The sequence below is a fragment of the Morone saxatilis genome, unplaced genomic scaffold (genome assembly GCF_004916995.1).
Source record: "Morone saxatilis isolate NCDOM2014 unplaced genomic scaffold, NCSU_SB_2.0 Contig3, whole genome shotgun sequence".
NCBI lineage: Eukaryota > Metazoa > Chordata > Actinopteri > Moronidae > Morone > Morone saxatilis.
In genome coordinates, this window is record NW_023339873.1 from 10,583,090 (window position 1) to 10,609,264 (window position 26,175).

The 26,175-nt window shown below is 39.4% G+C and overlaps 1 protein-coding gene across 1 annotated transcript; it reads left to right on the forward strand.

Moving 5' to 3' along the window:
* Positions 1-333: 333 nt before the first annotated feature.
* Positions 334-25,678, forward strand: cnksr1 (connector enhancer of kinase suppressor of Ras 1). The gene is made up of 22 exons (XM_035673377.1): positions 334-477; positions 1,625-1,782; positions 3,786-3,988; positions 4,394-4,478; positions 9,995-9,997; positions 10,877-10,918; positions 11,005-11,124; positions 14,337-14,396; positions 16,479-16,547; positions 16,789-16,914; positions 18,133-18,242; positions 20,049-20,191; positions 20,855-21,030; positions 21,125-21,158; positions 21,532-21,707; positions 22,145-22,218; positions 22,671-22,742; positions 23,161-23,231; positions 23,768-23,829; positions 23,937-24,027; positions 24,365-24,546; positions 24,776-25,678. Exons 1-22 carry the CDS (start codon positions 426-428, stop codon positions 25,214-25,216), a joined length of 2,550 nt encoding a protein of 849 aa, XP_035529270.1. The 5' UTR covers positions 334-425; the 3' UTR covers positions 25,217-25,678.
* The last annotated feature ends 497 nt before the right edge of the window (positions 25,679-26,175 follow it).

Consider the following 26,175-nt stretch of genomic DNA (forward strand, 5'->3'; position numbering starts at 1 on the left):
ACATTATACTGACATTATACTGTGCAGGTGTTGCTGTTATTGTATCCACCCTCTCCCTTCCACATGGTGCCGTTTAGGCCGTGCGCCCTGCGGCTGACGTGGTTGCGCACGAAACTATGAGCGAAGTTATGAAGCATTAAAGCTGCAGCACCCTTCACACACATCTATTCCTCCAGGTAAGGGGGGGAGGGATCGGGTTGGGGGGTGTTGGAGGGAGGGCTCTTTGCTCCTGGTCGAGCCTGACAGTTTCGCACTATTGGCTGACAGCAGTGGGAACTCTTACCTGTACCTGCGGGAAGGAGTGCCATTCGTCATCGTCCGACTCCGAATCAGGATCGACCTTTTCTTCCTCCGGCAGCCCAGAGAAGTAGAAGTCGGCCAAGACGGCTGGAAAGTGAAGCAACGACTGCACCAGGACTCCGAGCATGGAGCCTATCACGTCGTGGAGCGAGGAGAGAGTCAGCGAGTGGCTCCAAGGTGAGGAACATATTGCGTGGGGGGGTTTCTCACGCCTTGATCGCCTCACAGGTACTTTGGCTCGGACGGGGAAGGTCAGAAATAGAAGCGCCACATAAATCCTCTTGGACGTGAAAGGTGGAGGTGGAATGAGGAAGTGGCCTGTGCTGAGAGAGGAGCCACAACAGTCTTGTTCTGATCTCTGTCAACAGCTGAAGTAGAAACGTACAAACTGCGTACATGGCTGTCTGTCCTCTAGAATATACTGTTTACTACACTTCAGTGCATGGATTCATTCTCTCGCATGCTGTTTGTTAAATGTAAGCTATTACTATCACCAGTACTAGAATATGGGCAGCAGCACAGGTGAGCCATTAGCAGTGCTTGAACGCAACTAAGTACATTTACTCAACTTAAGTATAGTTTTGAGGTACTAGTATTTATTTTATGCTACTTTATACTCCTACTTTATATGTCAGAGGGAAATATTGTACTTTTTATCCATTGCATTTTCTCAACAACTATAATTACTAGGTCATTTGCAGATTTCACCTAAATAACACAGTGTATAAAATAAAAGTAAAATATATACCCAGCAGTATATGGAATAATATATACTGTACCACTTTATTTATTAACACATCAATAATGATATATGATATATAATAATATAACACTGAATGCAGGATTTGTACTGTAAAAGGTGTATTTTTATAGTAAAGTATTGTTATTTTTACTTAGTAAGTGATGAAGTAAGTAAGTTATTTGAATATTTCTTCCACCCCAGGCTATAACATGTAATAACACATTTAAGACGGTGTATTAAGCCCAGCTTGTATTTTGAAGGGGTTTTAGTTACATTACTTCAAACTTATTCATATCATAATCTAATCATCATATAGTTTATTAACTATTTTGCAAGCAAATTATATAAATTATTTGTTTCCCAGACACCAGACACTTTTTTCAGACTTGATCGCTTGCATGTAGTGTCTTCATGCTTCATGTTTGCAGCCCTACTGATCTTCTCCCACTGTTAGTCCGTACTCCCTCTGCATGTCTCTGCCTGTACATGCATGTGACTTTATGATTGTGGGGTTTCCATTTATACTTGTGCGCTGCCTGTGGTTAAATCCGAAGTGTATGTGCTTTTGTGTCGTGCTGCCAGGTCTGGAGGACCCCGTGCATCAGTACCCGGTCTCGGAGTGGCATTTGTCGGGTCTGGATCTGCTTCAGTTGACCTCTCAGGACCTGGAAAAGTTGGGAGTGCATAAGATCGGACACCAGGAGGTCATACTGGAGGCTGTGGAGAAACTCTGCTCTCTGGTATGGGAGGAAGCAGCATCATGTGTGTTTGTGTACAGTGTCCATAGCAGTGCTCTGTGTATCCAAGGCTGTGGACGATGTGTGTGTGTGTGTGTGGACGATTGTGCTCTGGGTATTTACTGAGCAGTCATCTTCTTGTCTTGCTGCATTGTAGTGTGTATGTTCTGATATTAAGAGCACAGAGATGTATTTTTTCCACCATCACACTGTTTTTAGATCCTGCTCTTGTTTGCACAGTGAATACAGCAGCTGTTGGACAAATTCAGCCAAAATACACAACTGCTCTTATTGCCATACAAGTCCTGTTTCACTGAAGTGCACTCAGTGCCTTTAGCAACATGCAGCAAGTCTGTGTTGCCTCACTTTGCCCTCCACTTTCATATCAAAATCCCCCTAGTCAAGCATATCATAGTAAAATAGTTACTTTATTTTTCTAGTTAACATCAAAAGACTAGTCATGCTTCAACTGCAGCCAGAGCAGATTTAGAATACAAAAGCTTGCGTCTGATTCTTTACATGCAAATGTCTGGGAAAGTTTGTAGTCGGCAAAAAAACCCAAAAACGTCTGCATCCCCTTTGAAGCTCTATCCCGTTTAGTTTTCCTTCTGCCTAATTAATTTTCCTCCCTGTTCAATTTTGAGAGGGAGTTTTAGGACACTTAAATAGTCGTGTTGGTGTGTGTGGGGGTGTTTGTGTGTTTCCAGAATGGCCTTTGTTTCAATGGACTAATTGAGTAGGACGGTACCAGGCAAGAGTCCAGATCTGGTGGTGTAACAGTCTGTGAGCATCAGACTAAAGCTCAGGCTGCTTAAACTGCTTGTCGTCGACTTGTTGTAATAAACGTAATACTGATTGAAACAGTCATAAAGAGTTTAGCCCAAAGTCTGAATGAATGAGTGTGTGGATAAAGCCTCCCTGTAGTAAAAGCCTCATGTGTGCACTTGTGTGAAATTGTTTGAAATAAGACTAAGATTAGAACGCAGATACACCGTGCACATCTTTCAGCACAGCGTGTGTGTGCATGTGCCTGCCTCTTGATGCTCTTGTGAAGTGCTAACACTGTGCTCATTCATGAAAAACAACCATCAGATGCTCACATGGAAACACATTCAAGTGCACAGTTACATAATTAACAACTACAACATTGACAAGGCCATGAAAGATTCATGGCCACTTGCTGACGAAGAAATGTTCCGGCTGGTTGAAGCGTAACAACAAAGCCCGACAGGATCAGACCTCTTGACCACCGATGAGTGGGTCACGACAATCACCTGCTCCTTCTGCAGTGGTTTTGAAGAGTCACGTCTCACACCGTTGGGCAGGAAACGGTGATGACATACTGTATGAGAGAGGAGCTGTATTTATTTGATGTGGTAGATTTAGTGGATCTCTGTTGCGTTAGAGGCCTTTCTGATATTTAGTCTACCATTGTAGATAACAATAGGGTGGACTCATTATAACACAACAAAACAGCAGCATTAGTGCTGCATTAGTTTTAGCTAGGTGTATCTGTACCTGTATTTGGACATTGAGCAAAAAATCAACATTATATTGACATGTTAAGGTATATATATTGGCTAAAAGGTGGTATATTTGCCCTTTAATAGCTCTGTGTGTATTATGCAATTGTGAGCAGTGTTGCATATCAGTTGTTTTGTTGTGCTAGATGTATGCTTTATGATTTTTCTACATTCATAGCTAGATAGCCGATTTGCCAAAAACTGATATTACTGTATGTTTTCTCCACAGTTTCTCAATAGATTTTACATAAACGTTACTAAATCACAATATATATCAATACCATGACCAAATATGCTGTGGAAATGTCTGACCTGACGATCAGCAATGTTGTCTTTCAACATACACAATTTTTACAACATACGAATTGAACCAGGGATGTTGGGATCACAGTATATAAAATGCATCTCAAACAAAAAGCCTTGCACTTATGTGGACTAAATATGCATTTAACATCACAGATGATTATTGTTATTGCTCTCCAGACGTATGGTATAGGTGGTGAGAATCTACGCGGCCTGACAGAGAAGCTGCGTGCCGTTTCCCACACCCTCCAGATGGGCATCCAGAGTCGCTGGCGCCTCAACAACTACGATGGCCGCAGCACCACCAAGCTGCCGGCTGGCATTCTGCAGGTGGTAGTGGAGCTCATCACCTCTGCCAAAGGACTCTTCTCTTTGCTCAGCCGGTTTGTAAAGAGGCAGTTATCTAACCGTTATATATCCAGTACTTGAAGTTCTATTTTATTCTACAGTTATTTTTTACTTGCTGCTGTGTCTTATAAGAATATTTGTGGCTGTAGATTTTATTGCTGTAAAAAAAGATGGCTGTCATTTAGAGGTGTAGCCTTTACATGGGAATGTCTTTGTTTATGCACTGACTATTGCTATTTACATGTTGTCCCTTGTTAAGAAAGCTGATACCCATTCCTTGCTGCTCTCTTTTATTTTCTCTTTGTGTGACTTTGTAAGATCCTTAATTTGTCTTTGTTCCTACTAATTACCAGTGGGGAATTAAATCATTGTGCTCGCTTGCAGTAAGTACACCCAGTCTCTATCCAGACTCATTTGAAATACAACCCCTGTCTTTCCAGGTATCAGTTTTTCCAGCTCAGTGGATACACCACCAGCAAGAACATATTCAGCTACTGCAGAGAGCTGGGAGAAATTGTCCACAAGGTTGGTCTATTTATGCCTGTAAGCAGTCCATCGAATGCCTTTTTTTTTACGCAAACTAAATAGCTTGTTTTGTACACTTTCCAGCACGTGTTCATGAAAACATGAGGTGTTTTATCTGAAGAGGAACCACACATGACTAAAACATGTTTGTAGTGGTGTTTTCATGCACACTAAACTTCCAAAGAGGAACTACAACCTGTTGTGTGGTCAGCTATTTCTTTTTAAAATCAAACCCTAAAATGCAACGGGGAAAAACAGAAGCACAAACACACACACACACACACACCGCTGTTCCTCAGCTTAGCTTGAGTAATGCATTCTTTATCTTTACATTCCTGGGATATTTGGAGGCGGCTGTACCTTGAAGAAGCTTAGGTTGAAAGGATTGCCAGAGAAGGGGGCTGGATTTTGTTTGTGTTTACTCCTTCGTGGTAGTATGAAAAGTTTGAAAGAAATGGGAGGGGGCAGGAATATTTATAACTGTATGAATGTAAAGTGGGTGAAGAGTGTTCACAGGTAGTAGAAGGGACAAGCCTGGATATGTTGTAGCGCCTAGGGGAGGGAGGAGGGGAGGAAGGAGGGGAGGGAGGGACGCAAAGGGGAAGGCAGAGAAAGGAGGAGGAGACTGCGAGAGGGATTGCACTGACTGTTTAATGACTTCTGACTCCTGGGGGAGCTGCATGTCGCTGAATGAACAGCAGACAGAGCAACAGGCAGAGAAAGACTATTAACTCTGAAAAGTACGCCGTAGTGACATTAGAGATAAAGAGCCTGACAGAAGTGAGGCAGAGGAGAGGACAAAGAGAAGATAAAGCCACAGGGGTAGCAGCAGAGCAAGAGGTAGTTAGAGAGAGGTAAGGAGACAGTCAGAGGTGCAGAGAGGCTGTGGGTGAAAGAGGAGGCTCAGTATGTAGAGGAGTTTATATATAGCCCTCTATAGCCAGCTCTGGACACCTGCCCAGCACAACAGGTACAGTTCTCACCTCTTTGATTGGATAATTCTCCACAAGGTGATTTGCTGCGTTGCTTGACTGCTTAAAGCCTGAACTTATATACAATATTAAGTATTTTTTGCTTGCTGGTTATAATTTAAAGCTTTAAATAATTATGTGTAGATTTTCTGGAATGCTCTGTTGCCTTTAATGGATAGATAATAAAGTTGGAGATCTACTTACCATGTAATGTTACACATTTAGCTATTCACAAGAGTTGAATAAAGGTTGTGGCCTCTACACTGGTGTACAGTAACAGTGACATTATTCTTACAGACCTGAGGGGTAGGAAGGAAGTATGGATTTCAGAGACTTGTTGAGCTCGTTGAGTCTGATAGGATGTTTTTTTTGCCATTGCTATGTGAATCAGATTTGGGCCCGTTGAGTGTTGTTTTCTTTCATGGCACTGAGTGAGTGATTTGTAAGTTAAAACCCTCGCTGCTTTTGTTATTGGTCGCTCGCAGGGGTTGATCATCGTTTGTAATGTCTGGCCATTGTTTGCTCAATTCCTGTTTTTGAACTTTGTGCTCACTTGTGTACTAGAGCATGCAGGTGTTTTAAAGGTAGGAATTATTATCCATAAAGACGTAGTTTTATACTGAGAGCACTGTGTCCAGTGAGGTCAGTGTCATGTAAAATAGTTTTTGGTTGGTCAATCATTGAAGTGAAAACTGTTTTAAAAGATCACATAGTAACTCATTCCATTCACAAAATAACACTGGAAATCAATAGGGTAATTTCATATCAATAAAAACCTGCATAGTACATGTTTTTACAGGTGCTGTCTAGTTATTAATTACAAAAACCCTTGACAAGTGAGTTAAAAGGTCAATTTTTGACTGCTGAGAAGCTCAGACATCTGTTTAACAGACAATAGAAAATGTGAAATCTGACGAACATAGGTTCAGGCTTCATCTGTGAGTTCAGCTGTCATCATAGCATTATAAACCTGCAGCACAGGCTTTGAAGAAGAACATATTGATTTACACACACATGCTGTACAAGCGAGTCACATTAGTGTGCATTCGCTGATGAGTGTGTCTCCATACCATAGCGATTACATCAGCAGTGTAACATTTACCATTGCACTCATACAGACTGGCATGGTCTTGGCTTATTACAATTAGCTCCTGGCTAATTGAGGCTGGTGTCATGCCCCCCTGGGACATTTCTGACGTCCTATCAGGAGGCCATGGCTTCATCATGACGTCCTTTTCTTGCGAACTGTTCCCATAAAAGCTACACCACATCCTTTACACCAAAGAAAGGACTATTATTTCCTGTTTGTTTGTGTGCGTTTGAGCTATGTGTGTTTCTTCTCGCACCCTGAGGGTGATCAAGGTCAGTAGTCAGCTGGTGTTGTTGGGATCCCACGCATAAAGTTGTCAAGTCTCAGTTTTGCTCAGTCTGCTTTGAACCAGCCAAGCAGCAAGCAAAGTCCAGGAGAGAGACAGAAATGGGAAAGAGGGCCCTGTCAGCTGTGAACTTGGATATGAGAGCAAAAATAAATTTTGAAGCATTACATTAAGGTATGTGAGTTTAATTCTGTTCTGAAAAGGACAACATTTCTTTTGCAAAATCTAACTTTGGAAAGGGTCTTTGACCTAAAAACCAACTATGTAATGCTTTGGAATAGAAATGGAAACATATAATAATAGAAACAACACAAACATGTAATTAAAAATTACTTAATAAGCAATGTTCAGCATTTCTCTTAGGACTTATTTAAAGCTCAAGATAGAGGAAACAATAAGAGGCTTGAATGCTATAACTTATTATTTATGGTGCTGAAAAAGAGCACAAGACGAATCTAATGCAGAGAGGAGTGGTAAAAGGAACAGGGGCAGTACGATTTGGATGGAGGTGAGGAACAGGTGTAAAAGAGATCTAACATAGTGATGTCTTGCAGTCTTTTTATAGCAACCTGGCTGTTGACTGCATGGTGGCAAATAGAAACTGGTGAAGTCCCAGTATGTAAACACACACTCAGAGGCAGACAGAACATGACAGGGCTCGTCTGGTTTATAAGCCTTTGATATGTCGTATATGAAGTTGCTATCAACAACAGAAAGGAAATGGTTCAATTGTGTGTAATCAACTGTCTGTGTTTTCCTACACAGGTCCATTCATGTGTCACTGCATCTTTGTGTGATAGTTTCAGCCTTTTTTGTACATGTGTGCCCATGCATGCCTGTGTTCATTCTTGTTGTCCGCTTTTTTTTAAGAATGTTACACCCACATAATAGCTTGTCTTTGTTTCCAAGACAACTATTGAGAGAACAGCTTTCAGGCACAGAACAGTGCTGTAAAGTTAGCTCACCACCTGATCGAGCCACACACAATGCTGCACAACACCAGACCTTTTCTTCTTCTCATGTGAAGTAGATGCATGTTACTATACAGTCCAGAAGAAAGCAAAGACATTCATACTTTTCACCCTTTTTGACAATGCTGCAAATCCCTGTTGGGTGAAAAGCTGAAAGATTTCTGCCTTTTTTTTCTGCCTTAGAATTTCTATTACTATTGAATCTTAGTGCAGCTCATTCTGTATGGGGTTGTGTACCATTTATTGATGGTCTACAGTAATTGTAGCTAATGTGTAACTATTGTAGCTGCAATAGTCGAGTGGAATAAAAGGTCAACCTTGAATGTCAGTCTGTGCTGTCCATACAATGAAATTATTGTTGTTTTTTTTTGTGATGGCAATGTAGGAATTGATAGTTAGGAATTTAACATTTTGGTGCCACACCGACAGCCTTGTGTGAGTGCCAGCGCTGCCCTCGGCCCCCCGGTTCTGCTTTAGTTGATGGAGAACTGAAAGGGCTTAATTTCCACAGTAACTGTACCGTTTGATGTGACAGTCTGTAAATTCGCAAAAGATGGTTGCCATTGTTATTAGAAGATAAATAAATTGAAGTGGAGCAGGCACATGCTAGAGGCTGCTGGGGACTAAACAAGTCTAAAAGTGTGACCCCTGCAAAGGCATCATATGCTTCATATTCGTGTGTGCGCAAATAAATTCTATTTGTGTATGTACTTTTACTGTGACACTCCTTAGTTAAATAATTCAATTAAGTCAAAGAGTAATAATGTTTGCATGTATTTGTGGTTTTAAGCATGAGGATACAATGCCTCTTTGTGTCTAGAAGTCATCCTGACTGAGGAACCAGGAGTGAGAGCTGTGGGTTTGTTCTCTGTGCTCTTTGTTTTGCCACCACACCCTCCTGATATTACATTAGTTTCAGGGCTGAAGTGTACCTGTCCCACCTCACACACATTAATGTGTGGTTTCCCCGTTCTGGCAGAGTTAAGAAGAAATATAGAACAGTTTATATATAGAAATCTGACATGGCAGGACGTATTTTTACTGTATGTTTAAAAAGCAATGTGAGATGCTGGGAAGAAAAAGGTGTTAGTATATGAATGAGTCAGAAGCCATGGTGCGTGGTAGGAGGTGGTATAACAAAATCTAAACGATTCAAGCAACTATTCCCATTACTTCTACTACTAGATCACACTTACTCTCAAGTTAAATGAGAGTTTCTTTGGTTTAAACCATTGTTTCTGCATTTGTTTCACTTGTCACAGTGAATCCTGTTTGCATTTAGCTTACTTCGCAGTCTTAACCTGGCTTTAAACATTCATTTTTATTGCCCTAATAGGTCAGGTTTACCATAAAATTTGCTTTGTAATTCACTACAATATGAAATGTTTAGCCACGCTAGTGACGTGGCTCTAAGGTTTGGAAGGTCATTCTTTTGGTCAGTCCACCAAGTATGTCCAGACAATAAAAATCTCAACAACTCCTGGAAGGCTTGACATGAGATTATACATTCATGGTCCTGATAGAATGAGGCCCGCCGACTTTAAGGTCCTCTGATCCATGATTCCTTTTGAATGGATTAATATAAAATCTTGTATAACCATTCATGTTCCCCTCAAGATGAATTGTAACAACTTGGGTGTTTAGTAATTAGCACCTTTTAGACTGTTAAAATGTTAAGACAGCGTGTTGGCGTCGTCATTGATAGCATGTTACTATATACTATAATATATAATGTAGCCTCAGTGCTGCTAGCATGGCCGTCTTAGTCTTGTTTTAAAAGTCTTTCTTGCGATTGCCTTTAGTTTCTTGTGGTGTTGTTACGTGGCACAAACTCCTCTTCGTGGCTAAGTCGCCTGTAATCTATTTTCATATGCATTTACCAACGTTTGTTTGCACTAATAATATAAGGTTAGCTGTCTCTGAGGGAGGTTGCAGCTTCATCTTCCCTCTGTATTTTTAAGTGAAGTTGTGTGTTGAAGTTCTGTTTTAAATATCGGTCCTAAATTCAATGTTTTTCTGTCTGTTTATGCTCTGAATGAAGCTCTGAACAGCTAGCCAGCTATTTAACTTAACATTAGTCACTACATAGTGCATACAGCCAGGGTGCCATGACAAGGCTACTTTGCTTGAGTAGGGATCAAGATAGTTGTTTATGCACAACCTTTAGTGGTTTGTTGTGGTCTAAATCAATATATAAGCAGGTTCTGCATCTCTCAAATGCCCTGGGGGGGAATTGCAGTACACACACTCACACACACACAACAAACAAACACCAAGCAGACAAGCTGAACTGACCAGCAATCATGACAGCAACCTCTCCCAGTACCTCCCAGCAGCCTTGTGTCACAACCTTTAATTAGCACAGAAATCCAACCGTGTTCACTGTTGATCCCTTGTTACATTTCACAGGGATTAGTTTCCCTTTACAATCCTTTATGTAACCCATCACACCAGCAGGCGGTCCAAATTAGCTTAGGCAGTAATGGTATGTGGCAGGTATGTGGTCTATTAAGTGAATATTGTATGCTGTGTAAACATCTACCCTCTTCTCTTTTAACCTCCTTCATCATCCTCCTTCATTCAAAGCCTCGCCCTCTTCGTAATGTTTGTGGGATCATCATCAACACCTTCCTCCCCACCGGAGATTAACTGTGACATTGACCACTGACTTCCCCATTTGTGTGCGTGTGGGTGTATAAAGTGTATATGCATGTGTGCATGTGGTTGATTAGTGTGATCCCTTGGATGAAGCGGATATTACACACCTCTGACGGATTTCCCCCTTGTTGTAATGCCAAGTTTATAGAATACAGTATATGTTATGTCTTATTTTCATTAATCATGAGCACTGATATGAGAAACGCCAGCAAAATACCACTAAAGGTCTGGAATGAGTGAGTCTCTTGCCTCTGGATACCTTTAGCCTTTCACTTCCTGACTCATGCTGTGAAGAGGAAATGGCACATGAGTTCTGACTCAGACTGTCCCATTTCCACAAATCAATAACGTGGTGTCATTTTGATTTTGCACTTTGGTGCTTTGTTTGGCACTCATGTCATGTTGTTTCACTCATCCAACAGGATACGACTGTCTATGAAAAGGAGAAGGACATCATCTCTGTGGTGAGTGTACAAAGTATTTCGATATTTATGTTTGTTTATATATATTTTTTTATATATATTATATTGTGGTTTGTTTCACCCTCTAGTGCCGTCAGTTGGTTGCGGTGTGTGATGAGATCTTGAATTCCAGCCCTGAAGCCCTTCTTACCCACACTGCTCAGCTCGAGAGTGTCGACCTGGTTCCTGTGTCACCTGGTGATCAGCTGGTAAAGCCTTCTTGCTCTTAATATCTCTTTTTTTTCATTATTATGAAATCATTTTTTATGTCTGTTTAGTGCTAACACTATATATTATACATACATGTACAGTAACTAAATATAAGAAATGTAAATTTAATTATCTTATTCTGAAATTAGTCACCAACTACTCAACAGTGTAGTAGTTGGCACCTATTGTAATAATTAAATTGTTTATGCAGCTTCTAAACTAGGCTGATTTTCTATGTCTTATCGGTGATGTGAATATTTCTGACTTTTAGACTGTTAGTCAAACATTACACCATGTTAGACTTTGGGAAATTGTGAGGGGCATTTCTTTATTTAAATATTTTCTGTCATTTTGCAAACAAAATAGATTTCTTAAGAAAGAAATCATGATATTAATCAATAATGAAAACCGTCATGAATCGTTGGCTCACTATGATTATCTCCATATACTTTATACAATTCTGATAATCATACTATACCAGCAAGGAATTATTTTGAAAAAAAAAGAAAAGAGAGTCACTGGCTGCTGACACAAAATCCTCCAATGTGAGTGATATAAAAGAAAACAGTCAGTCCTGTTTGATCTTGTTTCTTCTTTTTGAAGAATTCTTAGCTGGGCTGAATGTTTTTTTTTCTGTTCATCATCTGTTCGTCTGTTCTGCATCTCAACATCTCATTATTGCCAACCATCAACTCTTACTCCGTCTCTTTTTCCCTCTCACTCTCTTTCTGTCATTTTCAGTATTCATTTTCTGCCTTCATCCTTGCCTGGAGTTTTCCATGATCATTTGGTTCCACTCATCTCTTCTTTCTCTAACTCAAGGTTGTCCCTGTACTATTCTTTTTATTCTCTCCTTAAACCTTCTTCTTTTCTTTAGTTATTCATAAACCTTCTGTTCCTGCCTCCTCTCTTAATGCATTAGCCTTCAGTCACTACATTGCATACAACAATTAGTCCTCTTCCTGGCCTATTATGAGTGTTTCTCAAACTTTTACACCGCATACCACATCAGAAGACATTAGGCTCTCCATGTACCACCATAATGGCCGAAGTCAAAATATAGTAGCACAGGCCGACCCTGTTCAGTTACGGACAGTTTGCAGGTTTATTCCAAATAAGAATATTTATTATTGGCTGTCCCAGTAGCTCCTTGTTTGGAGTCACAATGACAGAGTTTTAGAACCATTCATTTTACCTAAGCTTCCTATCTTGCCATCACATTTTAGCTGATATTGAAACAAAATATTACAGAAAATGCAGTTTTTAAAGTTACATTTGAGTTTTTATAGATTTTAGAGATCCCTCCTGAACCACTAGAGGCAGCTTGTGTACCACCAGTGGTACACGTACCATAGTGTGAGAACCACAGTTTATTTCTACAGAGCAATTTTTAATAATACATTTGTCCAATTTCCTCCCCTTTGTGTACTCAGCTTATTAGGTAAAAATGTTAGATGAAAATAGCAGTCCTATTTCCTTTGTGCTCGCTCACTCGCTCTATTGGTTTTCCTAATCATTTCCAATGTGTTGTCTTAAAAGCAAATATGTGCATTTCCTAGCTCCACCTCATCACCTGTGATTCTGTAGACAAGCATACATTTTGTTTGTGTTTGGGTTCATATTTGTGTGTGTCTCCGGGTGGCTGCAGGTGTGTGAAAGGAGCGGGTTTTAGCTAAAGTGTTGGGAGTAATTCTTCACAATGTTTCGACTGTGGAACAGGATAATATTTACAAATGTCCTCAACAACTAGGAGCAAAACAAGAAATTGATTGGAGCACATCACATCATAACGAGGTCTGGCCTCTAAAGGATTGAAAGTAATGAGAACTAATGACAGAAAGAAAGGGAAGTGAGAAGGAGGGAGGAATTATAACCCACAGAATGCACAAAACATGACGTACACTTGCTCAATTCTTAAAATAAATGTAGTAAAAAATAAGAAAAAAAGCTTTTTTTCTCTTTCACTTTCTTCAAATTTAAATGTATTCCAGTCCCAAAGGAGAAGTATAAAATCATTTTAAGCTTTGAGCTTTGACCATAATGATTTGTACCTGCAGTGTTGGGACATGACTAACACAATAGTGACTCAGCTTACATCCTTATGCATTGCTAGTAAATGTGTTAGTTTAATGCTCATCAAGTGTTTTCATCAAGCATAAAAGCCTTTTGTTTGGATATAAGAGAAAAACTAGAATTACCACCCTGCAGTTCTTTGCTTCCGCCAGCCAGTCACGTCCATGTCTTTCCAGACTGAGTGGTGAATTCTTGAAAATGAATAAAAAAAAGTATAAGGTGTATTTTTTTGCTAAATGGAACTATATTGATGATGTATATGTATGATTCAAGTGAATATACATTACACATGTACTTGACTAAAAAGCCTAAAGATCTTATATCTTTTATATATTTTTAGCTGTACAAAATGTGGAAGCTTTTCTATGAACTGTAGGATCCCTTATGCTGCAATACGATGCACGATTCATTCTTAAATTATGGCTAAAACTGTGGCCAATTCACTGTCCAACCAACTGAGAAATGTGGTCTAATCATTCATTAATCTGTTCAAAAATGTATATATTCACTGAAATCATACATATGTACCATCAACTTACAATACCTTTGGCCATAAAATATACCTTTTATATATACCTCTAATATCTAGACAGACATGTAAACTGCAACCTGACTGGTATAAAATTGCAGGGTGGTCATTCTAACTGTGTTTCACTATATTATCATTCATGATCTGTCTAAGCCTCCACTCATGGCTCATATATATCTTATATCTTATCTTATATCTTTATCTTATCTTATATAATATATTCTGAATATATATAGTATGTTGTATTTATGACTGATGGGAGGGAATGATTTCTTAGCCTCTGTTCCCTTTGAGTTCATAGTTTAAATGTTTCTCTTGTCATGCGATATGTATTGATTATGTGATCCAGGCTTTCTGGGGTGTGATAAGTTGGCTCTCCTCATTCCCATTATGACTTAAAATAATCAATCAAGGCAGCCTGATGGGTAATTACAGGCTGAACCATCAGTACATCTGGAGACAGACATCAATATATCCACAGAACAGTGATGACAGTAACAAGATAAAGCAATGTTTATGAGTCCATTATAGGTGAATCATTTCGACACTGACATTGTGTATTGCAAAATATGTATATAACATTCTTCTGTTTCTCTCTCTCTCTCTTAGGGGATTGAGATAACGTCCACCAGCTCCAGTAACCACTACGTGACCGGAACCGCTGCTGAGGTCAGACTCTCTCCTTTACTTTCTTGCTTTCACCGTTGACTCAGCCCACAGGCCACGCAGAGTAAACTATCACTGATTTCTCAGTGCTCTTAACCAATCCTCTGAAAGCACCGTGACTCAAGCTTCTCATTCCTCTTGAACTCCAGACCAAAAGGTTAACTTCAATTACAGTTTGTCTTTTTGCAAGCGCCCCATGAAGAGAGGGGGGTGTTGCATCCAAAAGGCCTTACAATGTTTCATTTCTTAACCGGCTCTATCTTGTTAAAAAGTGTAACAGGTAACAAGCTGTGACTGTTTGGCTCAGGCCTGTCAGGTATTTCTGCTGGAGAACACTTTTACACTTGTTTATACTTTTCCAGTTGGAAGGTTTTGATCAGCTTAACACAGATATTGCACTTGTTCTGTCTGGGTGCCTTATCTAGAAGGAACTGGAGGTACATTTCCAGTTGTGAGGAAGAAAAATAAAGAAGAATGATCAGTTTTCCTTTTTCTGGCTCTTTACAAAAACTCTCTGCTTTATTTGTGGCAAATAAAACAATTTAGTGATTGGTTTTGGTGGCAGGAGAATCAATATACAATGATGTCCTTTTCTACTTTGAACTATGCTCTGCACAGTTGCACAAGTATAACATTTTAATGTGGATACATTTATTGTGGAAGCATGACAGTCAGAAATCCCCTTGAAAGTGTATTTGTGTGACACTTTATTTTTAGCTGTTGACTTATCTTTCTTTGCTTCACTGGTTTGAAATTGAAACCAATCTGAGCCCTTGTGCTGCAAATACTTTATATATTTATAAATGTCTATTTGAGTCTGCTGACTGCATGTAAACAAAGAAGCATGCAGTCAGTACATAACACGTCATGGCTTATTTTATATGTATTTATAATTAAGATATTTTTCTGGTCTGAATAATTTGATAGTCACACCTATAGTAGCTGATTATTAAACTGCATAGAACCACAGGATTCCCTGGGAAAATGAAATCATCCCACGGAAAGAGCAAAGATGCAAGGCTCTCTGAGAAAGCCAAAGATCAGTTGGATCAGGGGGCTCCATAAAATACACTTGGGAGTGATGAGGGAATGGAGGAGTGTTCAGCCTGAATAAGGAGGGCTTGTAAAATGAGTGCGAGTGTAGCTTGCTTGTGGGACATCAAGATGGAGATGTTATTTTTTTCCATGATGTCAACAACAAAGCATTCTCGACTCCCCTGCTACTGCAGTTACATCACTGCGACGTGACCACTGCGTACACTGCATACTGAACCCACACACACAGTACATCCTGTGTGCTGAGAAAGCACCCATATAATTATAAAATCAACCTGGGCACTATTCCTGTAATGTGTCCACAAAGTTATTATTCAATTTCCCTGAATCGCCCTAGGATTTCCTCATGAACTGCTCAGTATAGGTTTTACTGTCAGATTCTGCCGCACCAGCTATTCCTTTTAATAATTTTATGATATATATAATATAATAATATAATTTTGTGCATTGCTTGATTTTTGAAATATTTTTGCAGCAGTGTGATGAAGTTTTCTTGATATGTCAAGTATTTAGTTCACTGGATCAGCCAAACGCAGACCTTTCCGTCATTTTCCAATAATCTTAGCTATTAACAGTTTCTATTCTATTTTCCAGGAAATTTACTTAGTTACAGACAGTGTTAACATTAATTTACCTACATTTGAAAATTGCGATTAACTGACAGATAATAGAAATACATGTGACAGTAAATTACAGCAAATTTCCAGTCTCTAGTCATACATTTGTTATTAAATTAATATACACCGATCAGCCATAACATTATGACCACTGACTGGTGAAGTGAATAACACTGATTATCTTGTTATCATGTTGTACTGTACCTTAAACTGCTGAAAACGTTTATGCTGGTATTGATAGAAAGGTTTTAGAACACACAGTACATCGCAGTTTGTTGTGTATGGGGCTGTATGGCTGATCAGTGTATAAAGACAAAGAAAAAGTTAAAGACATAGGAGTGTGGAAGAACCTTCAGCCTGGGTTTTATTTATTATGAGTCCTTACTGAGGTTGCTTGTCTTTCCTTTTGCAGCCTTCGGCTGATGTCTATGTGAAGATCTTGGCTGGTGATGAAGTGATTCAAGTCAACGACCAGATAGTGGTGAGTGTTATATAATATATACAGTATGTATACACGAGCCTGTGTGTTTGTTGCACTGCTCCCCTGCACAGTATGCATGTGGTCCTCTCAGTCTTAGGCTTTATATCAGTATGAGCTATAAATTGTCTTAGCTCTAAAGTAGATGAGACAAACCTGTGTACATTCACTGTTCCTGCAAAGTGTTCCAGTGTCTGAAACAATAACCTTCAACCTGGAATTATTATCTGTGCTGCTGCATTAGGTGGGCTGGAGCAGAGCTAATCTTGTAAAGAAGCTGCGAGAGAATCCCAGTGGAGTGACCCTGGTCTTAAAGAAGATTCCTGGGTCAGTGCGACGCAGAGACCCAGTCCAGCTCTCTCCCACACAGGTCAGGGGTCATTAAAATCAACTCTATCAACTTCTATACTCTTCTGATTTACAATAAAAGTTGTACTACTACTCAGGACATTTGGTATGGATATATTAATGAACCATAGGATGAGAATCATAACTAAAGTCATTCCCCTTGAGCAACACTTGAAGAGGTGTCTTAAAAACGAAAGGCTAGATTTCTATGAAAATTGCTGCAGATATTCTTGGTCCCTGCAGGAAAAAATACACATAAAAAATCTCCAAATGTCATGTTCACAAGAAGATGAGTACTCAATAAGCTTTTGTTTGCTTCGTTTTGACCACATGACCTTTCCTCTGAGAATAGCAGAATTGTCACTGTGTTAGCTCCATCCAAAACTTTTATAATGTCTTTATATTTAATGAATAGTAGACATCGTTTGCTTTCTCATCCATGCGTCACACACAGTTTCTTCACCATTGACCCCATTTCAACAGAACATTGTTCTGATATGCACAAAAAATGTGCATATCAGCACTGTATACCAGTATATCAAATTATTCATGATTGTCCCACACAGGGACTTTTTTCAGGAATTATATTCTTGTTGCCTTTTATTCATACTTTCCCCCGGAAGCTTGCTGCCTTGAAAACTTAATTTGGAAATTGTCTAATCGTTTGTGAAGCCATTAGGAGAAACCCCCAGCCAACATCGTTATTGTTGCAGACATATAATTTTAATTTTCTACCACTTCAGTTTAAGATAATTACATCCAGGGGTGAAACATCAGAACATCCTTCAGAAACTGGATTGTTTGCACAATTTATGTCAGGGGAATCTCAACCTTCCCTTACACGAGAATCCCCTCTTCGATTTCCGTTTAACATCACTTGGGATCCGTTTCCATGAACACTATTGTTTGTCTTTGAACTACATACTGAATTACACACTGAATTACACACTGCATCTGAGACGAGCACACGCACACTCTGTGCGTTTCACACCCCCTTGTGACTATTACCATGTTAATCTCGGATCTTCCGCGTGTGTGTGCGCATGTGTTTATGTGTGCATTTGTGTTTGCGTGTGCATGTGTGTTGTTGTCTCATCTCCTAAGCCGCAGAGAACTGAGGAGAAGGCTGCCATTACAATCCACATGACATCCGCCTTTTTACCCCTCCACTAACCCCTGAATACACACAGAGTTTAGTGTGCACGCTCACATACTTGTGTTTCTTTTGACTTCTTTTCAGAAGGAGGAAGAGCAGAAAGAAGAGGAGGAAGAGGAAAAGGACGATGAGGAGAATCCGAGGCACTCCATATTAGAGAGGGTAGCAGCTTCTGTTAGGTCCCTGTCTTTTAGGTGAGAGAATAAATGAGCTTTTCTTCTAATAATTAGCTATTCCTTTCAATAATTCTGTGTTTTATTAGGTTGTTGTGTGAAATACTGGATTTTAATATAATCCTTTAATACAGTGGTTAAACCAGAAACAGAAATCCCCTACCGGGTTATTCATTTATTTCTATTTTACATCTCAAGTGATTTTCCAGAAAACAAGGCAAGATATATCGATATTGTGTTAAATTACAGTGATAGTCTACAGTCTACAGTGATAGTGGATTACTATATAAACATATACATAAATACAAATCTCAAAAAAAAATGTACAATTGTTTGTAAAGCCATTAGACTTAACCCCAAGCCACAGCCATTGATACACACATAAAGTTTTATTTATCTACTACTCAATTTCAGTTTAGGATGATTACATCCATGGGTGAAACACAAAATATAATACAGTTTCCATGCTGTAGTTTAAAGGTTCAGTGTGTAGGATTTAGTGGCATCTAAAGGTGTAGTTGTAGATTGCAACCAACTGTATATTGTTTGCCTTTAGGTCAAGGGAACCTGAACCTTCTCTGTCTCTGTTTTTGGTGAGAGCATACATTAGCTTTCATGCAAAATTTTTTTGCTCATCCAAACAAAGTCATTGCATTTAGCTGAATGATCCATACAACCAAAATACATTAATGTACCATACTTACAAATAGGAAATGTAAATGAAATGTACCTTGAGTCAAATCTGACCCCTAGTAGCGCTGTGGAGCAGTGTTTTAATGAGTGATAAAAATTCTTGCCAATGGTTTCAGTCTATTATACTGACCAGCAGGTGGCGCTAATGTGGCAAGAAATGTAGCAATGTGTCAGCAAAGTGCAGGGAAGAAGACTAGCAAACATGAATGTAAACAATGCAGGTTTCAAATTTCAAATGTTTTTGATCGGACACAAGGATACATGCAAACCTTTTTGTTTTATGGGTTTGGAAGATAACTCCACAGGGTACCTTTAATTGTAAAACACCATACATGCAAAATTGAAAGTTGTAGACAATTCCTTTGAAGCAAATCATTTGCCGTATGTGGCTCTCTCATCTAAAATATATTCTGTCTTTAAAATTAAATTGAAGTGATTTAATTTCCCATATGACTGATAAAAAGATTAGCTGATCCGTGGGAACTTGAACTGGAGTATGTTCAGGAGTGAAGGCTTAACATCTTTAATCATCATCTCAGAGCAGGTTGGACACAAGTTTGGTTCACTAAACTACTAAGGATTTACCCATCAGAGCCAAACCTCCCACGAACCCTTTTGACCTCATTAATCTGCCAAGACCTGGTAGGTTTTGCGATGAGGTCACACTGCAAATGCCATAAATTCCACTACACGCAGCCACAACCCACGGCTGACTGGAAATGAGAGAAAAAGAAAGCAATGAGGAGGAAGATAAATAGATTTTAGAGAGATGAAGAAAGACACAAACAAGGGGAGGAAAAAGAGTGATGGAGAGGCTTAAAGAGACAGTGAGAGCTGATGGAGAGCAGGCGTACTCAGACAAATGGAGGGAGTAGGCGGGGATGGTGCATTAAGGTTGTAAATAATCCTGTCACATCCTGATACACTACAACTCCAGTCTAAGGGAAAAAAACAAATACGAACTTTAGACTGCTGGCATATAGAGTCATATTTCACCTCTTTAAAAGACAATACAGGTCTTCAATGCCGTTTCACGTCATAGTAGTACGGCTTGTTATCAAAGATATCACATAGTATTCCAGTTGTGACCAGAGACTCTTTTCACCTCTTAAATGTTTTTTCCATTTATTCCAGGAAAGCCATTCACGGGCCAGAGGTACATAAGCAGCCTATGGGACAGGAGGAATCAGAATTGGCCTCTGACAGGGAGCTGGAGGGGAGTCTGACTCTCACATCATATCAAAACCAAGAGCGGGGGCATTCACTGTCAGTCTCAGGTGAAAAAAGACAAAGGGAACTCGGCAAGATGTTTTCTTAATGAACTTAATTGTTTCAGTTGTTAAAGCAGGATATTAGATATGATTTTGCTGTTGAGACAGAGGGTGTTTGTCAAAGAAATATGAAATAATAACTCCATATATATCACTTGGAATAAATGTTCAAAATGCTAAATGTTTTAAAATAGATCTGATAGCAGTTTAGATTTAGATTAGTAATTAGTCATTTTAAGCCTCAGATTGTGCACCTGATCCTCTTCTTTAATCACTTTATTTCTCTTTTTTTTTAAACACAATTTGAGGATTGTTTAGGTGAACATTTTGGCTTTCATTTTGCGTTGACATTAAAAGGATTTCAAACTGTGACCTCACACGGTTGAGATGACAACAGATCACAACATTCTCTCTTAATGGAAAACCAGTGATTATTAGTGTAATGGATTTATTAGCACTTGTACCACGCACACAGATGGGATTTGTCACCTGGATGCAGTGATGTTCATATATCTATAAAAGAATATTACATGCCGATTACTTACTGCTGAATAGGAATAGTTCTACTCTTACTTAACTGTGAACATGAATGCTAGAATTTGCTGTTATAATTTCACTAGGCACACTGCTGCTTCATGCAGGATGATCACATTCATGTGTGTTTCTCAGGGGAGTTTGAGGGTTTGGATAGTTCAAGGCTCTCCCCAAGACTGAGACGAGACCGGTCGCCTTCACCCAGAAGTCCTTCTCCCTCACTACTTGGGTCATTCAGAAGTCCTTCACCTCAAGGAGTCAACCAGGAAACAGCTAGCATAAGCTCCTGCCCTGAAATGGTGGGACACACGGTGCGACATGCACACATTTACGACCAGACATTTTAAATGTTTTCTTTTTTTAAACACTACATTTGAATTAAACTCTATTGGTTTCTGTTTTCAGGGGAATAAGGACAGAGAAAGAAGCTCTACAAAAGGTAAAAGTTTATGCTGTAATACTATATGAATATAATCAAAATACTCATTGCAAAGCTATAGGAGAGACCATCTTTATTAAAATCATTACCAAAACTAGGTCGTATTAAATTGACAGCAGGGTTCATAGGAGTTCAGGCCTATTTTGTGCAAAGTTGGAGTGTTTATCCTTTGAACATGTTTACATGGTCAAGAAAAAGTAAAGCCAATGTCCAAAGGTGAAAAACAAAAGCCCTCAGCATCAGGAAAATGGTTTTGTACCCAAGTAAAGATACCAGAACCAGACACCGCATCCCTGCTCCAGTGTTTGTTGATCTCTGTATCGAAATAAATCCTGCTCTTCTTCTTCTTCATCCCAACCCTTTGTCCTCCCAGGAATGACGACAGCTATGAGTCGGCGTCGTGTGTCCTGCCGCGAGCTTGGTAAACCCGACTGCGACGGCTGGCTGTGGAAGAAGAGAAAGGAGAGCAGTGTCTTCCTCACCCAGAAGTGGCAGCGCTTCTGGTTCGTCCTCAAGGGGCCTTCCCTTTACTGGTACACCACCCAACAGGTAGGAATGTTTAAATACCCCCTCCAGACATGTATTAAGACATATATGCAAATGGTCTAAAACAGTAATGTGTGTCTGATGTGTAATCTAATTTCCACATTAAAATCCTTTAAAAGGCATCTACTAGTTCTACCTAATTAAAAACGTCAGAATCTATGAATATGTAAATAGTTTTCCTGCTGGAAACTAAATGTCTCCTACTTCACTGTAATGTGCACTGGTGGCTTCAGGTTTTTACATCACACGCTGCACATACATCATCCTGCACACTGAAGCTAAAACATCCAACTTTAGGAAGAGGAAAAACATTTTTTGAGTGGAGACGGACTTTCATCTCTCCAGAACCAAACAACAACACAAACATGTGCTTCTTTTCCTTTAGCCAGTTTTACCCATAACTTTATTGAATTGTGTGTTTGTATTTGTTTTTTCTGCAGGATGAGAAGGCGGAGGGTTTTGTCAATATAGCCAGCTACAACATAGAGAGCGCTGGAGAGCACAAGAGAAAATAGTAAGGATGAACTCCATGATGGATCATATTAACAGGCTTTTATTTTATCTAGGAATATGTGAGGATTTGTATGTCATAGATATTTTGAAAGAGGAGAAAAAGTATTTCAATCTTTTAGACGTAACTGGATAGTTTGAAACAGAAGCTTTATTGTGCCTGTGCACAGAGGATGATCTGTCTTGGCTTTATGCAACATACTTACGTACGTGATGCAGGAAACTGCGCAAAATAAAACCTTTTTTCCCCCTCTATTTTCAAGCTGATAATGATCAAACACATATGAACACACATGTTATCGAATTCATGGAATCTCACCTCTGCTGGCAAAGAATGTATTTTGCGTGTCTGCATGATTTATGTGTTTTAATTTTTCTTTGATGAGTTTCATGCGGTTTGAGATCCACTTCATATCTGTGCCTCCCTCTCTTTTTTTTTCTCTTTCCCCCCACAAGCGTGTTTAAAATGTGCCACCAGCGATTTCAGAACTTCTTCTTTGCTGCCGACAATGTCAGTGACATGAGCAAGTAAGTCAGATCGATTATACACTTAAGATTTGTTCGGCCCGTCTATCTTATCTAACCTAAACAGATGAGCTAAAGCAGTTAATAATGCGTAATAATAATTTGTTTAGGCTCCAGTGACTACATACAATACATGACCGGTTCTAAAATGCATCTGGTAGACTAAGTGCATCAGCTACAAAATATAATCTTCATTCATTCATTTTTTGCAGCCAGTTAGAGCAAATGATTCTCTAACAGGTGTTGGTTTGCACTGCCCTCTACAGTTGGCTTCTCAGGATCCTGTTCTGTGCTCTTAGACGTGCTGATCACTTCTGTTGAAATTTAAAGCTGTTGTAGCCTGAACCTAAACATCACTGACACATAAATTATATTGCCATGTCTGTGTTGACACAGCTTGTTATGTTTTTTTTTTCTGCAGGTGGATTAACTGTCTGATTCCCACCATACAAAAGCATAAGAAGTTCCACAAAGGCCCAGATAGTGAAGAAGGTAGGGAAACATTGTCCTTATATTTTTTAATTATATTTGCACCGATCACAGAAAAATATACCCTTAATTAGAGGTCTTACTCATTCAAAATGTCTTGTAACACCTTTTGTACATAACACTCATCTTTTTAACTTAACTGATGATTTATTATTCTTAATATGAATGATTTGGTGTCCTGGTATGCCAAAATAATGGCTAGGATTTCAGTGTTTCCCCCTTCAAGTCATGACCATTTATAAGAGAACTAAATTAACCAAAGCTATCTATTTCTTTAAAGATTGTACCTCTATTAATCCAAGGGTATGATTGTTTCACTAGACTGAGTTAACTGGTAACATAAGATGAAGGATAATAACTGTTGCTATGGTTACCTGCAGTTTGTTATATGATTTTAATCATGTCCTGCCAACCAGTTAAACGAAAGGTCGGATGTGCTACACACTTCTATCTGTGTGCTAAACGTTTTTAATGTACTCTGATATAATGTGTTACGGTAATATCATTAATTTAACAAACTGTGTTTTATTTGTGAACAGAATGTTACAGCGAGACTGAATCAGAAAGCGAGAGATCACCTTCACCCCGCAGAAGAAACAAGGTCAGCACAGTTAGAGGTTTACACGTCCATGAACACAGAACAAAGACACACACCTATACCATTTGGAGTACCATTCGGATTATTATTTGTCTCATTGTGTGTCTCAGAAAGTGCAGTCCCACACGCTGCCTCGCCCAAAGGGGAAGACGAACAAGGTGCCATTATCAAGTTCTTCGACAGGGGGCAGCAAAGGAACAGGTATGTACTGTATAACTCTGTCTCAACTCTTCTCCTACTTTCTTTGCTTCTTCCTCAATTTCTCTTTCAGTGGATGATTTCTTTAATCCAAGTCCATCTGATAGAAGCTTTATTAATTTGTGAGCGGACAATTCATTTTCATCATGACATGTTGTTTTCTTGATTTTACCCTGTAGATATTTTCCCCATAAGCTGTCGACAGATAGAGGGTTCATGTGTGTAATGTTCTCAACCAAACCCCAATTCTGTGTTTTGTATTTATCTTTTATGTCTGTCTCTCCATCTGAATTTGCTCTTACTTTGCTTCCCTGTCTGTGTCTTCGCCCCCCATGTGAAGGAGCGCCGGTAGATGAGATGGGCATGATGTTAAACAACATAAAGGAAGGAGGAGTTTCTCTGATCGGCCATGAGCAGCCATTTACGCACGACCACTTCAGGAAATCATTCATTCGACGCAACAAGAATCCTATCATCAATGAGAAGGCGCACACGCTCCGCGCCCTGCAGAGCACTCTTAAGGTGAGCAGAGAAGTGATCCAGCACATGGCTCAGGTTCTCAGTTGACCCCTGAGACCCCTTAATAGACAAATAAAATTCATTTAGCATTGAGTAGAAATCATTATGGCAGTAATGATTATTGAATCAGTTCTCAAGTTACAAAACCCTTCTTTTTTCCCTTTTGACTGAATTGAATAGTTTAATATTTGAGTACATCTGCAAGGTCACTGAAAGCCCTTTTACTCCTCAGGCCAAAGAGGCAGAGCTGCTGCAGATCAACAAGATTTTAGAGGACTCTGATCTGACAGCTTCAAAGTATCGCCAGTGGAAGGAGCACAATGAGGAACTAGTTCAAGAGATCGACCGAGTGGCCGCGCTCAAGGCCTCCAAATTACGGGAAGACGCGGCAGTGCAGGACACGCCCGCTAAGGAGGTTGCCTTGGAAACTGTCGCTAAGGAAACAGCCACCGCAGAGACAGAAGGCGCATACAGACTCAGCCTCAGTGACGGGGAACAGTTAGTGGACGCAGAGCCGTCTGATGTTCTCCTGGAAATCCCACTGGGTTCTTCTAGCACAGAGTCCAGTCCAGTGTTAGAACTCTCTCTGGGATCGCTGCAGGATTCAATAAATAAACAGCTGAGTGAAATGGTGGAGAGCGGAGAAGCCTCTGAGAACTACTTCTACATTTAAGACCACGTTGGAAGAGTCACATCACTGCAAAGTTGTTTACCAGAATCAGACAAATGGAAGATGTTTTTCATGCGACAGTGTGAGAGACATGTCCGCTGACGTTCGCCAGGAAAGGATTGGTTAAAATTGCCATTAAATCAGCACTTTAATCAAGTATGTCAGTGAAATGCATCAGTGCAGACTTGCAAATTTAGACCTAGAATGTCCCACAACAAACAAATACGACATGTTTACAACAGAGAAAAGAACAATTTGCCGAGTCTCAATCAGTATGTAGTTTCAGTATCTATTTATGGGATTGTAAGGCATGTTCTTCTAGTGATAAAATATAAAACTTTTCTTAGAATTCAATGTAATATAAGTCTCTTGCCTCTTGTAATGTGATATGTAAATACAGTTCCACTATAAACACTGTATGTATTTGTTTATTGACATTACCTTAATAAAGGTAAACATTTGAAACCTTTTGCACATCATTTGCTTCAGAAACACTGTCGTAGCTCCTGGTTGGTCAGGGGGAGGTTTCTTCGTTATGTTTTGAGCTTTCTTGCCCCTATGGAGAACACTGTACATCACCACATACACGGACATACACAGTAGCAGAGGGCTGTGTGACACTTCTGGTTTAGTGTTCCTGTTTACAAGGGGAGACACTTAAGTGTCAGCCGTGCTCCTTTTTACTGTAACATTTATCAGCTCAATAAAAAAGGGAGCGTGATGATCACTGAAATGTGTTGTGAACTTGTTGTGACTTTGATATAAGGTGATATTTTTTATTTGTGAGGGTGTCAATGTTTCAGATTCAATAGTTTAAAATTGGGTTAATAACTATACAATGTTGAGTTTGAATGTTGCAATAATGTTAGAGTCTATTTATTTACACACAAATTGTGCAAAAGATAAAAACTACAACACTAAAATTAAAAAACATACTTGTTTTATTGAAGCACAAAGTTAAA